Source organism: Sus scrofa, chromosome 15 (genome assembly GCF_000003025.6).
Source record: "Sus scrofa isolate TJ Tabasco breed Duroc chromosome 15, Sscrofa11.1, whole genome shotgun sequence".
In the NCBI taxonomy this organism is placed as follows: domain Eukaryota; kingdom Metazoa; phylum Chordata; class Mammalia; order Artiodactyla; family Suidae; genus Sus; species Sus scrofa.
Genome location: NC_010457.5, coordinates 84,461,066 through 84,476,157, shown reverse-complemented (window position 1 = coordinate 84,476,157; position 15,092 = coordinate 84,461,066). Strand labels below are relative to the sequence as shown.

The 15,092-nt window shown below is 39.5% G+C and overlaps 1 protein-coding gene across 1 annotated transcript in view; it reads left to right on the top strand.

Moving 5' to 3' along the window:
• Positions 1-15,092, top strand: part of TTN (titin) — a 274,368-nt gene that overhangs the window by 25,163 nt on the left and 234,113 nt on the right. The window contains 20 exon segments of the mRNA XM_021075901.1: positions 131-389; positions 605-668; positions 784-999; positions 2,290-2,432; positions 3,404-3,609; positions 4,165-4,398; positions 4,509-4,753; positions 5,634-5,890; positions 6,013-6,177; positions 6,276-6,444; positions 6,551-8,244; positions 8,392-8,673; positions 9,184-9,450; positions 9,548-9,820; positions 9,943-10,206; positions 10,300-10,560; positions 12,158-12,418; positions 13,742-14,005; positions 14,099-14,359; positions 14,476-14,736. Of these exon segments, the coding sequence (XP_020931560.1) occupies positions 131-389; positions 605-668; positions 784-999; positions 2,290-2,432; positions 3,404-3,609; positions 4,165-4,398; positions 4,509-4,753; positions 5,634-5,890; positions 6,013-6,177; positions 6,276-6,444; positions 6,551-8,244; positions 8,392-8,673; positions 9,184-9,450; positions 9,548-9,820; positions 9,943-10,206; positions 10,300-10,560; positions 12,158-12,418; positions 13,742-14,005; positions 14,099-14,359; positions 14,476-14,736 (6,046 nt within the window).

The following is a 15,092-nucleotide window of genomic DNA, read 5'->3' as shown; positions in this document are numbered from 1 at the left end:
GCCACAGGTGCGACCCTAAAAAGACAAAAGAAAGAATATGTCAGGTCAAGCCCCCACATTTGTTACAATGTATGGAGAGCATTAATAAATAAGCAAACATATCAATACTTCCTTTTTCTTCTCTCTTCAGGGCTTAAAAAATGTGACTGTTATAGAAGGTGAATCTGTCACCTTGGAGTGCCACATCTCTGGATACCCATCCCCCAAAGTGACATGGTACAGAGAAGATTACCAAATAGAAAGTTCTATTGATTTCCAAATAACCTTCCAGAGTGGAATTGCCCGTCTTATGATTCGTGAAGCCTTTGCGGAAGACAGCGGGCGATTTACTTGCAGTGCTGTGAACGAGGCTGGGACTGTCAGCACATCCTGCTATCTAGCTGTGCAAGGTCAGTGACCACACCCCACCAACCCACCACACAGGCCGTCACTGTCACCCGACACTTCTTTCCACCGTATGGTGTCTACACACCTTGAAATGGAGTCCCCTTTTGGAATTCAGGGGTAGAGTATGGGGTCCACTTAACTCTCATACTAAGCAGAGGTCACTAATGAAACAAAACTACATGCCTGACTTACAAGAGAAACTTCTGTCTTCTTCCAGTGTCAGAAGAGTTTGAAAAGGAAACAACAGCTGTGGCTGAGAAAATTACCACAGAAGAGAAACGGTAACACATTCTTTGGCTAATGAGCTTTTGTTGTAGTACAGTTTTGATTTTTTCAACCCCTTTAGTATTGTAGTTTGCAGTCCAGAAGCTAATATGGAGGAAATTCTCTTTCCAGCTTTATTGAGTCAAGAGATGTGGTAATGACAGATACTAGCATCGCAGAGGAACCAGCAGCGCCTGGAGAACCAGCTGCCCCTTTCTTTATTACAAAACCAGTGGTCCAGAAACTGGTGGAAGGCGGGAGCATTGTGTTTGAATGCCAAGTTGGAGGCAACCCAAAGCCCCATGTCTACTGGAAAAAGTCTGGCGTTCCTCTGACCAGTGGATACAGGTATCTTGATGGCTGAATGATAGAGTTCTCTGTGATTTGTCTGATGTGTATAGGAAGCTGAGAAAGAAGTAGTGTTTACTTATCCCACTAGCCCTCAAAAGTAGGTTCTTTCCTTATGGAGCCTTCAGTGTGCACTTCGAACTATTTTCATGTTTTTATATGAAGTCTTATTAAGAAACAAAGCTATGTGACTAAAATATATTTCTTTATATTCTTTTTTTTTAAATCTTCTTGAAATACACTGCCTATTTGACATCCTAGACTGTTTTATTTATTTATTTATTTAGTCTTTTTGTCCTTTTTTTAGGACCGTACCTGCAGCATATGGAGGTTCCCAGGCTAGGGGTCTAATTGAAGCTGTAGCCGCTGGCCTACGCCACAGCCACAGCAGCGCCAGATCCAAGCCGCGTCTACAACCTGTACCACAGCTCACGGCAATGCTGGATCCTTAACCCACTGAGCAAAGCCAGGGATCAAACCCGCAACCTCATGGTTCCTAGTCGGATTCGTTTCCACTGCACCACGATGGAACTCCTATTTCCTTATATTCTAGTTTGATTCATTTATAGTGCTAGTGAAATATAGAAAATGTTGTGGTATTTTACACACACACACATGCACAACATATCCTTCTAGAAAATATCTGGAACAACTTTCAATAAAAATGCATAATAATTAAGTCACTAAAAGATAAAAGAAAAAAGGTCATGTAATGAAGAAGAAAGCTAGTTATACGTGAAAATCTATGCTCATAAATTTGCTGCAATTTAATATAAAATTTTGTTTTGAATTTCCTAAAATCTGAAAATGTAGCTGTCATGTCTTAATAACAACTATAGTGTACCAAAGGCTTAATATTGAAATGTTTAAAGGGATTTGTTTTTTTGATTATTCATTTGATCTTCACATAAAACAATGAACAAAACAATGAGCAAAGAGAAATGCCTAAGTATTTAAATGACCTCATCATTTGCTGACATAAACACCAAAGCCCCTTATTTCCATATGGTTGATTCTATTAATATCATATTCTATTTTTATTTTAAAGAATATATGAATATTCTTTAAAATGAAGATTTTAACTTGCTTGGCCCTCATACTCTTGTCCAGGCATTTCCCACAATTTTCAGCAATCTTATATTCTGTGGAGGAGCCTAGTCCCATGTTTAGAATTATTGAATTTTATATCACAGATCCACATAAGGTTTATTGTACTCACATAAGGGCTATTCACATAAAGATCACTTATTTTACTCACATAAGGGTTTTTGTTTGTTCGCTTCCATAAAGATACAAAGTGAGTTACAACAAACAAACTGGTGAATGCAAACTGGTGATTTCAATGACTTTTGCTGATGATGCCGGAGAATACACTATTGTTATTCGGAATAAGCATGGAGAAACTTCTGCATCTGCCTCCTTGCTTGAAGAAGGTGAGTGCAACTCCAAGTGGTTCCATGAGCATGATAAGAATGGAAATGCAGAGAAGTAGCAGTGCTGTGTGATTGTCAAAAGGCCAGATGCAATTTCCTGGTTCTGATACTGGCTCCGTCCCCATTGACCCATATCTTGGCCTCAGCTGTATAGGAAGTGTTTTAGATCACACAGCCTCAAAAGCCGAATTGGTGCTCAACTTAAAATCTTCTAACAATAGTTTCCTCTTGGTGCATTTACTTCAAGGCACATCATGCCTTTGAAAAATGCGGAAACTCTAAGTTCAGTTGCCTTCCAGATCCAAACAGATAATGTGAGCATAATGAAGACAATGACAAACTGGAAAGTACATGCCCTGCCTCCAGGGGGGAGTAGCTCCCCACCTCCAATGTGTTGTAACCAGGCTCAGTGTTGTTAGAGCTTCCAATATTTTAAAGAAAAGCTAGAAATCACAATTTTCAATATTCATATGTAATTTTTGGGGAAAAAAAAGTATAACAGCATTTAGGCCAAACAAAATGTATCTGTGTGTCTCCATTACCTTTGCTTAGGTATTCAGGTTTATAATAGACCGTCCTACACTCTGTCTCATTTGACCTGCACAAAACCCCTTAGAGAAAGTTAGGATATTATCCCCATTTGGCAGATAAAGCCCTCAAGACCCAGAAAGATAAATGTATTCCCAAAATCCACAGGGCAAATTAGGAAGACCTCTAGGATAGATCCCAAAGGAGTGATTGCTAATATAGATTTTTTTTCTATAATAGTAGTGGCTACTTTGACTTGTTAATGTAAGTTTGGTTTTGAAATTCAACCTAATAAGTCTACACTGAGCACTTTGATGATAAAATTTTGAAAATCTGGCTTTTGGTTATCAGCTTTCCCTAGTGTAGGCCTTGCTTGAATGAACAGTAGCATGAAGGCTTTTTCATAAGAACATTAAAAATTAACTTGTGTTCTTAACTCCTAGCTGATTATGAGTCACTGATGAGGTCCCAGCAAGAAATGCTTTACCAGACACAAATGACTGCATTTGTACAAGAACCTAAAGTTGGAGAAATAGCACCTGGATATGTGTACTCTGAGTATGAAAAGGAGTATGAAAAAGAACAGGCCTTGATTAGGAAGAAAATGGCCAAAGACACAGTAATGGTCAGAACTTTTGTGGAAGACCAGGTGAGTATAACAATAATGACCAAGTGAATCATTTTATAAATTATACTTTTGCCCCACAATGCCATTCCTTTTGTGTAATATTTTCATTTTCATAGATGGGTCAGGGTTAGGATACCATAGCAGGTCTAGGTTCACTATTGACAAGTTTCCTTATCTTCTTAACATGTTGCACATATGACTTTAGAAACTGAAATTACATATATGCAGGAAAAAACAAACACTAGTACAACAAAGTTCATTACTGTCAAGATTCCTTCATCTCTAGGATAAACATTGCAAATATAACCCATACTCTTAAAATACCACTGACCTAAGATGCCACAGCATGAAGTGACAAAGATGACTATAATGCAGATTAAAAAACAAAACAGAGACCCCTCTCGTTCTCATTGAAAACCAAATTTAAAAGGCAAAAACAGATCCCAAAAAAGCCTTCTAGATTTTTGTCCCAGTTAAAAACTTTAACTAAATCTTATTTCTGAAGTGAATACTCTTAAAGGATTTCTATAAGTCAGGGTACATTTTTTTAACAAGCTGTTCTTTTTTGCTCCATAGGAATTCCATATTTCTTCCTTTGAAGAGAGACTTATTAAAGAAATTGAGTACAGAATAATAAAGACTACATTAGAAGAACTTCTTGAAGAAGACGGAGAAGAAAAAATGGCAGTTGACATTTCTGAATCTGAAGCTATTGAAGCAGGATTTGATTTAAGAGTCAAGAATTACAGGATTCTTGAAGGGATGGGTGTTACTTTTCATTGCAAGATGTCTGGGTATCCATTACCCAAGGTAAAATATAATAATTGATCGTATCTTCATGCTATAATAAAGACACAAATAGCTTATAATATAGCTATTTTATCTAAATTTTATTGACATATGCATGATATTATCTGCAGATTGCATGGTACAAAGATGGCAAGCGCATCAGACATGGAGAGAGATACCATATGGACTTCCTGCAGGATGGCAGAGCTAGTCTGCGCATTCCTGTTGTTCTTCCAGAAGATGAAGGCATCTATACTGCCTTTGCGAGCAATATTAAAGGAAATGCTATTTGCTCAGGGAAATTGTATGTGGAGCCTGCCGCGCCACTTAGTGCTCCGACTTACATACCCACACCAGAGCCAGTGAGCAGAATCAGGTAAGACTCATGACAATTCAAGTTGATTAGTATTTAAATTCTTTAAAACACAGAATATCTCAGTAGCAAATTGCTACTGTGGCATGGGTGGGGGTAGGGAATTGAAGGCTGAGGTGGCACAGAAATTCACATTTAGCAGTACCGGTGATTGCCTAGTTTTTATTTCTTGCCCCAATGGAAGATTAGCAAAGCATTTTTATTGTGTAGCGTATTATTTATTTTGCCATGCTATAGCTAATGTAATGAAAACTATAAAGGTTTATTTAACACCTGTATTATCCCTAATTTATACAACGCCCCTGCAGTGTGTGGATTATTATTCCTATCTTGGAGCATTGAATCCCCATGCTCCTATGAAAATTGCCTTAGTTCATCCAGCCTGAATGGTGGTGCTGGCACTTGAAATCCAATCCAAGCCAATCTGGCTGTAATGTATAGATAGTGTTTGGGGATTTTTCAAATATAGTTTCTGTGTTTTTCCCCTTTTAGGATAAAGAGGTATATTTTTCTTTTTCTGTAAACATATTCATTTGTTTATTTAACCAACCAATACCTATTGAGATATTTTGGTAGTTGAACCAAAAAAGTTTGGTGTCTAATTAAATCCATGTGTTAAAGGAAAGACTGTCTTGAGGACCATTCTAAGATTTTGAGGCTGGGTTCCTGGTTGTGTTGAATAACTGCTGAGTGGATTGATGGTATATGAACAGCATCCCTTTGAGGGCAATAACAGTGTATTTCATTTTGGGTCCCCCTGAGTTTACAATTCCTTCTAATAGGTACACAAAGTAAATTCTAAAATGACACGAAAAAATGAGGTTTATTTTGCTAAGTTTTCTCTGTGACTCATGAAAATATTCTGCTTGCCTTCTTTTTTTAGATCCATCTCTCCTCGTTCAGTGAGCAGATCTCCCATACGCATTTCCCCTGCACGGATGTCACCTGCGCGGATGTCCCCCGCACGGCTGTCCCCTGGACGCAGGCTGGAAGAGACAGATGAGTCACAACTTGAGAGACTGTATAAGCCAGTCTTTGTATTGAAACCCACTTCGTTCAAATGTTTAGAAGGGCAAACTGCCAGATTTGACTTAAAGGTTGTAGGTCGACCTATGCCAGAGACCTTTTGGTTTCACAATGGTAAGAATATGTTTTTGCTCACAAATCATTAAACATAAAAATAAGCTTCCAGGTGTGTCCAACAATTTAAAAATAACAACTATTTTAACATGTCTTCTTTTTTTACTTATTCTCTTTTACAGGCCAGCAAATTGTTAATGACTATACGCATAAAGTAGTCATTAAGGAAGATGGTACCCAATCCCTAATTATTGTCCCTGCATCACCCAGTGATTCTGGGGAATGGACTGTGGTTGCCCAAAACAGGGCAGGCAAATCTTCAATTTCAGTGATTTTAACTGTGGAAGGTATTTGCTCTTAAGATAAAAAAGAAATTATCTTATCGCTTGGGTATAAACAGGTTGTCCAGCCCCACTCACTCTGAATCACGACCTTTCTCTTTCAGCTGTGGAACATCAAGTAAAACCAGTGTTTGTGGAAAAACTGAAAAATGTCAATGTAAAGGAAGGTTCCCGGCTTGAGATGAAAGTCAGAGCTACGGGTAACCCCAATCCTGACATTGTATGGTTGAAAAACAGTGAGATTATTGTACCTCATAAATATCCAAAAATCAGGTAACTCTTCTTGAAAAATAACAAAACTACTCTCATTCCACAAATCCAGTAACCAATGAAGGAACAACTACTTCTGTATTGATTATTTATTTTTCACTTTTTATAGAATTGAAGGCACCAAGGGAGAAGCTGCCCTTAAAATCGATTCCACCGTCAGCCAAGACTCTGCCTGGTACACTGCAACTGCTATTAATAAGGCTGGCCGAGACACTACAAGATGCAAAGTAAATGTGGAAGTTGAGTTTGCAGAGCCTGAGCCAGAGAGAAGATTAATCATCCCACGAGGGACATATAGAGCAAAGGAGATTGCAGCCCCAGAACTGGAGCCCCTCCATTTGCGATACGGTCAAGAGCAGTGGGAAGAGGGTGACCTCTATGACAAAGAGAAACAGCAAAAGCCATTTTTCAAGAAAAAACTCACTTCCTTAAGACTCAAGCGCTTTGGACCTGCCCACTTTGAATGCAGGCTAACGCCCATCGGTGACCCTACGATGGTGGTGGAATGGCTCCACGATGGAAAGCCACTTGAAGCAGCCAATAGGCTCCGTATGATCAATGAATTCGGGTATTGCAGCCTTGATTATGGAGTTGCATATTCCAGAGACAGTGGTGTCATTACTTGCAGAGCTACCAACAAATACGGAACCGATCACACATCCGCGACCCTTATTGTTAAAGATGAGAAGAGTCTTGTAGAAGAATCTCAGTTGCCTGAGGGGAGGAAAGGCTTACAGAGAATTGAAGAATTAGAGCGGATGGCTCATGAAGGTGCCCTTACAGGTGTAACCACCGATCAAAAAGAGAAGCAAAAGCCAGATATTGTCTTGTTCCCAGAGCCAGTAAGAGTGCTTGAAGGGGAGACTGCCAGATTCCGTTGCCGGGTGACAGGGTACCCTCAGCCCAAAGTCAACTGGTACCTCAATGGGCAGCTCATCCGCAAAAGCAAAAGGTTCAGAGTCCGCTATGATGGCATTCATTATCTGGACATCGTGGACTGCAAATCATATGATACAGGTGAAGTCAAGGTTACCGCAGAAAACCCTGAAGGTGTGACAGAGCATAAAGTGAAGCTTGAGATCCAGCAGAGGGAAGACTTTAGATCTGTCCTTAGACGAGCCCCTGAGCCAAAGCCCGAGTTTCACATACATGAACCTGGAAAACTTCAGTTTGAAGTACAAAAAGTAGACAGACCTGTCGACACCACCGAAACCAAGGAAATTGTCAGGTTGAAAAGGGCCGAAAGAATCACCCATGAAAAAGTGCCCGAAGAGTCAGAAGAGCTGCGTAGTAAGTTCAAGCGCAGGACTGAGGAGGGGTATTATGAAGCCATAACTGCCGTGGAGCTCAAGTCGCGTAAGAAGGATGAATCCTATGAGGAACTTCTAAGGAAGACAAAAGAGGAACTTCTCCACTGGACCAAAGAGTTAACTGAAGAGGAGAAGAAAGCCCTTGCTGAAGAAGGCAAAATCACCATCCCAACTTTTAAACCTGATAAAATTGAACTAAGTCCTAGTATGGAGGCCCCCAAAATCTTTGAAAGAATCCAAAGCCAAACTGTGGGCCAAGGATCTGATGCACATTTCCGGGTCAGAGTGGTGGGAAAACCAGACCCTGAATGTGAGTGGTACAAAAATGGTGTAAAGATTGAACGCTCAGACCGAATCTACTGGTACTGGCCTGAAGACAATGTTTGTGAGCTGGTCATTAGAGATGTGACGGCTGAGGACTCCGCCAGCATCATGGTGAAAGCCATTAATATAGCTGGGGAAACCTCCAGCCATGCTTTCTTACTCGTCCAGGGTAATTTGAATTCCTTTCATTTGGTGGATCTGTCTCTGTGTATCTGTGAATAGCCAGTAGTGTGTTTCTTTTTATTTTCTTTTCTCATTATTCAAATCATGAGTTTATCCTACTAAAATGTGCTTTTTCTCTTCCTTTTTCTTATAGCCAAGCAATTGATCACTTTCACACAGGAATTACAAGATGTCGTTGCTAAGGAAAAAGACACCATGGCAACCTTTGAATGTGAAACCTCAGAGCCATTTGTCAAAGTGAAATGGTATAAAGACGGTGTGGAGGTTCACACGGGCGATAAATATAGGATGCACTCTGACAGGAAAGTTCACTTCCTCTCTGTGCTGACCATCGACGCTTCTGATGCTGAAGACTATAGCTGTGTACTTGTGGAAGACGAAAATGTAAAAACAACGGCTAAACTTATTGTCGAAGGTAGTAAATACTGATTTCATTGTTCACTTAAGTTTTAAAGTCACCCTTGGTATGTGATCAGATCAGTCATGCAATTTTCACTTCATAAAAAGAATTACTTGGGAATTGGATTCTATAGCTTATACTACTGATTAAGACTGTTGATGATTCGGATTTTTTTTATTTTTATTTTTCCATTACAGCTGGTTTATAGTGTCCTGTCAACTTTATACTGTATAGCACAGTGGCACAGTTACATACACACACACACATATACACATACATTCTTTTTCGACTCAGATTTTTTAAATTGCAAGGTTATTTTGATGTCCTATTTTTATTGAAATATAATTCTGTGCATTAAAAATAATCTTAAAACAACCATTTTCAACTGACAATTTCTCAGTCCAGCAGTTAGATATTAAAAATATTCCTGATGGTATGGGTGATATTTACAAAGAATTTTCTCTATTCTAAGTCTAGATGCATAGCTCTCTGGAGAAATTAACTTCACCTTATTTCATGCCTCAGGTGCCGTTGTTGAGTTTGTGAAAGAACTTCAGGACATAGAAGTTCCAGAATCATTTTCAGGAGAGTTAGAGTGCATTATAACCCCAGAAAATATAGAAGGCAAATGGTATCATAATGGTGTGGAGCTGAAATCCAATGGCAAGTACACAATTACATCTCGCCGTGGTCGTCAGAACCTCACAGTCAAGGATGTGACCAAAGAGGACCAGGGAGAATACAGCTTTGTTGTTGATGGGAAGAAGACAACCTGCAAACTGAAGATGAAACGTAAGTCTCCCCCTTGCAGTCAGCTTGCAGTGAGCATCATTATGGCTTATTGATCAAAAATGATCCCAACATTCTTATCTCTCCCTGTATTTCACAGCCCGCCCCATTGCTATCCTCCAAGGACTTAGTGATCAAAAAGTCTGCGAGGGTGACATCGTGCAGCTTGAAGTTAAGGTCTCCTTAGAGAATGTGGAAGGTGTGTGGATGAAAGATGGCCAAGAAGTGCAGCCAGGTGACAGGGTTCACATTGTGATAGACAAACAGTCACACATGCTGCTTATTGAAGACATGACTAAGGAGGATGCTGGCCATTACTCCTTCACCATCCCAGCCCTCGGACTGTCAACCAGTGGGCGCGTCTCTGTCTACAGTGAGTGTAATTTATGTGGTTTTAGGTGTACCCTGTGCCCTGAGGTGGGGACCTCTCATGAGCACACATTTCAAACAAAATTCATATTCATAAAACTTTCATTTGTGTGTGTGGCTTTGCAGGTGTTGATGTAATAACACCCCTAAAGGATGTTAATGTGATTGAGGGCACCAAGGCTGTGCTCGAATGTAAGGTCTCAGTCCCTGATGTGACTTCTGTTAAATGGTACTTAAATGATGAGCAAATCAAGCCTGATGATCGTGTGCATGCCATTGTCAAAGGCACTAAGCAGCGACTTGTGATTAACCGGACCCATGCTTCAGATGAAGGACCTTACAAGCTCATGGTTGGCAGAGTTGAAACCAGCTGTAATCTCTCTGTAGAAAGTAAGGATTCTTTCCATCTAGCTTAGTATTGTTTTAAGCATTCTGTTTTCCAGGTATAATAGTAACCAAGTGATTATTTTATTTTTCCCCCAGAAATTAAAATTATCAGAGGTCTTCATGACCTTACCTGTACAGAAACCCAAAATGTGGTCTTGGAGGTTGAGCTGTCCCACTCAGGAATTGATGTGCTGTGGAATTTTAAGGACAAGGAAATCAAACCCAGTTCTAAATATAAAATTGAAGCCCATGGAAAAATATATAAGTTGACAGTTCTAAACATGATGAAAGATGATGAAGGGGAGTATACATTTTATGCTGGTGAAAATAGGACATCTGGAAAACTTACCGTGGCAGGTTAGTACATTTATCATTTAATATAAGTTCTTCTATGGAGCAGTCATTTTAACTTAAGAAATTATTGACCATTTTCACCCAAATTCCCACCAGTTTCCCACTTCCCTGCCTCTGCTTATGCTGTTTTCAAAACCAATAGTACCCTCACTACTGTCCCCACCAGCCTAAATTCTAAAGGTTCTTCCAGGAAGACCAACCTTAAATGTCATCTCCTCTGTGAAGCCTTCCTTGATTTTCCCATGTGTATAAGTTCTTACTCCTCCTAAATCAGGATTGCTTTATGTATGTCTCTTTCACGGCCCTTACTCACATACTTGCCTAAGTCACCATTTCTTCTCACACCTGAGTATAATTGGAAAATCCGAAATTGCTCCTTTCTCACCTTTGTATAGTCCAATATGTTGCACATGATAGATGATCAATAAATGTTTTATTTAAACTCTCCTATTCTAAAGACATAGTTCCTTTCATCACTCTTGTTTTCTTTCACTTTTGTTTTTATTCTCCTCCTATTTTATGAACCCAGTGAGTATCTTAAAAATCTAACTCAGTATACGTAACTGGGTCTCTTTCTTGTGATATGAAATAAACCATCCTCATTCAGCAGAAGTCCCTAGTAAATTAAATTAAATTGAAAAATAAATAAATGCTGAGGAGTTAGAATATGACATTGAGATTAATTTGTGCAGTTTATGACATCTGGTATATCAGTAAGTCAATGGGAATAGTGTGTCTTTGATATGAGCGTTTCATGGTTTACACTTCATTACATTGTAAGATTTCCTCAGAAATTTAACCATGAAAAAGACTTCTGAAACAAAATTTCAGATCCTGCACTGTGATACATTTAATATAAATTACATGTTTTTAAATGCATGAAAATAACAAAAAACCATGAGCCCCTATGTGATTTTACCAAATGTTTTTTAAGTAACTATCTTGGATCAAACAGTGCTGGGAACTCAGAATACAAAAATGAATAATGTATGATTTTTTTTGGAGGAATTCACAATTGAGAGAGAGAGAAACATCAGCAACTGAATTGCTGAAGGAGTAATTACTTCTTCCAGTAGATGATGGCACTGGAGGCAGTGAGGGATATTTTCATGGAAGAGATGACATTTATTGAAACAGTGATTTTTTTGTACATAGTGATCCCTAATCTTCTAGAAACATTGATGACTAGACATTTTGTTCAGCATAATTTTTGCCAATCAAATATGAGACATATTTCCAGGAAATCATCCTTAGAAGACTTAGGCAGAATGCTTTTGAAGAAGAAGGAAGTGAGTTAGAGGCCATCCGTGAGGTGTACTGCACATCAAGATTCTCAGAATTCTATGCAACTTAACAGTTGCTTTTCCTTTGCAAAACCTTCCCGATTCCAGTATTTTCCCTGGTTATCAGTGATGTTTACTTAGAATGTGGGTTTCTGTGATGCCCTCTCAGTGTGTGCAAAAAAAAATTTTATTAGATGTTTCGTGATGTTCCAAATCGTGTTTTTAAATTTTGATATTTTATATTTAATTATGCAAAGATGTCTATATTATATAAATATGTGTAAAGGACTCACACATGTGTTTCTTTTGTCCCAAAGGGGGTGCCATCTCTAAGCCACTCACAGATCAGACTGTAGCTGAATCCCAGGAAGCTGTATTTGAGTGTGAAGTTGCCAACCCCGATTCTGAAGGCGAATGGCTGAAAGATGGTAAACACCTCCCTCTGAGTAAAAGCATCAGAAGTGAATCTGATGGCCACAAAAGGAGACTTGTCATTGCTGCCACCAAGCTGGATGACATTGGAGAATATACCTACAAGGTGGCCACTTCTAAAACATCTGCCAAACTCAAAGTTGAAGGTCAGTGATTATAGTGACAGATTTACCCATTTCAAATCATACCGTATTTTTGACAGTTATTTTAAAAGTCCAGTGGTGTCTGGGGTTAATAGATACAAACTATTGCATTTGGAGTGGATAAGCAATAAGATCCTGCTGTATAGCACAGGGAACTATATCTAGTCACTTGTAATGGAACATGATGGAGGATAATGTGAGAAAAAGAATGTATGTATATGTGTGACTGGGTCTCTTTGCTGTACAGTAGAAATTGACAGAACACTGTAAACCAACTATAATGAGGAAAAAAATCATTAAAAAAAAAGTCCAGTGGTGTAATCATTCTGGGTACCATAAATCCTTATTTCATAAAATCATCATAAACTCTCAGACTTTCTTTCTGAGCCACATACCACAAGGTGCAAAATTGCTTATCAGATGAATTTATGTGAAGAAGTCGTTTCTTAGGTTCCAGCTCTATGCAACAACTAAATTAGATGCTCTCCTTCTGTGTTCTTTTTTCACTCTTTTCCAACCATCAGTTAAGCTATTAGTATACAGCTATGCAAATTTCATTTAATTCACATATTAAAAAATCATTATACGCGAGTTCCCGTTGTAGCGCAGTGGTTAACGAATCCGACTAGGAACCATGAGGTTGCGGGTTCGATCCCTGCCCTTGCTCAGTGGGTCAAGGTTCCGGCGTTGCCGTGAGCTGTGGTGTAGGTCGCAGACGCGGCTCGGATCCTGCGTTGCTGTGGCTCTGGCGTAGGCTGGCAGCTACAGCTCCGATTAGACCCCTAGCCTGGGAACCTCCATATGCCGCGGGAGCGGCCCAAGAAATGGCAAAAAGACAAAAAAAAAAAAAAAAATCATTATACGAAGTACATTTCAAACTGGATCCCAGGTTTTCCTGAATAATCTCAGAGTGGCATTTAAAAACTCTATGTAGTTGCTAAGGGAGAGGGAGTGGAATGGACGAGAATTTGGTTAGTAGATGCCAACTATTACTTTTAGAACAGATAAGTAATGAGGTCCTGCTGTATATAGCACAAAGAACTATATCCGATCTTTTGAGATAGAACATAGTGGAAAATAATGAGAAAAAGAATTAGTATATATGTATGACTGGGTCACTTTGCTGTGCAGCAGAAATTGGCACAAAATTGTAAATCAACCACACTTTAACAAAAAAAATCGAAAAAATTTCTAAAGCGACTACATAGCTGGAAAAATGTTGATAACCATTCACTTGCAAATGACCAGGTAATGATCTCACTCAGGACTTGTCTTGCTTGATAGTATCATCTTTATTTTCTAAACCAATCATAAATTTGTCTTCAGCTGTTAAAATTAAGAAGACTCTGAAGAACCTCACAGTAACAGAGACGCAGGATGCTGTTTTCACTGTGGAGCTCACACACCCTAACGTAAAAGGTGTCCAGTGGATCAGAAACGGGGTTGTGCTGGAATCCAATGACAAGTACACTGTCTCAGTCAAAGGAACAACTTACTCTCTGAGAATTAAAAACTGTGCCGTTGTGGATGAATCTGTTTATGGCTTCAAGCTTGGAAGGCTGGGGGCCAGTGCCAGACTTCACGTTGAGAGTAAGTTGACTTAGAAACACTTTCACCAGTAGCCAACTCCCAGTTCCTGTAAAGTTCACCATGTGACTAAACTGCTTCAACTTTTCTCACCAGCTGTCAAGATCATTAAGAAGCCAAAGGATGTGACTGCCTTGGAAAATGCCACTGTGTCCTTTGAAGTCAGTGTTTCCCATGACACGGTGCCAGTAAAATGGTTCCACAAGAACGTGGAGATTAAGCCGAGTGACAAACACAGGCTGGTCTCAGAAAGGAAGGTGCACAAACTGATGCTACAGCATATTTCCCCCTCAGATGCTGGGGAGTATACCGCTGTGGTGGGGCAGTTGGAATGCAAAGCTAAACTATTTGTGGAGAGTAAGTATGAGGCAGCCTTTGGGGCATTTCTAGGGAATCCCCATATATTCATTCATTTGCTTCATCTTTCTCTTTAATAAAATATATTAACTGAAGTGCTCTCTGATTTTCCCAAGCATTACATATCACAAAAACCATGAAAAACATCGAGGTCCCTGAAACCAAAACCGCCTCCTTCGAGTGCGAAGTCTCCCACTTCAATGTGCCTTCCATGTGGCTGAAGAATGGTGTGGAGATTGAGATGAGTGAGAAGTTCAAGATAGTGGTGCAGGGCAAGCTCCACCAGCTTATCATCATGAACACCAGCACGGAGGACTCAGCAGAATACACATTTGTCTGTGGCAATGACCAAGTCAGCGCCACCCTGAAAGTGACTCGTAAGTTAAACAGAATGTCTAGTAGACCTGTTGTTATTCTGTATCTTGCACTTTCCATTTCTGACCAGCTATCTATCTTGATTGAAATATCTACAGTGTATTTGCACTGAATTAGGCACTGACACCTCCATCTGGGATAACTTTTCAATTAGAGTAGTATTGACAGACCCCCTTTAAAGATACTCCTGTGTCTATTGCTTGCTCTTTATGTTCCTCTCTCACTTGGCATTGTCCTGTAGAGGGGTACCTGGAAGATATCGTGGCTCATCTCTCTGAACTGTGATCACCTTAACTGTGACACACTAAAAGCATCTCAAATTTTCATTCTGTGCCTGTCATAACCCACATTATATAGA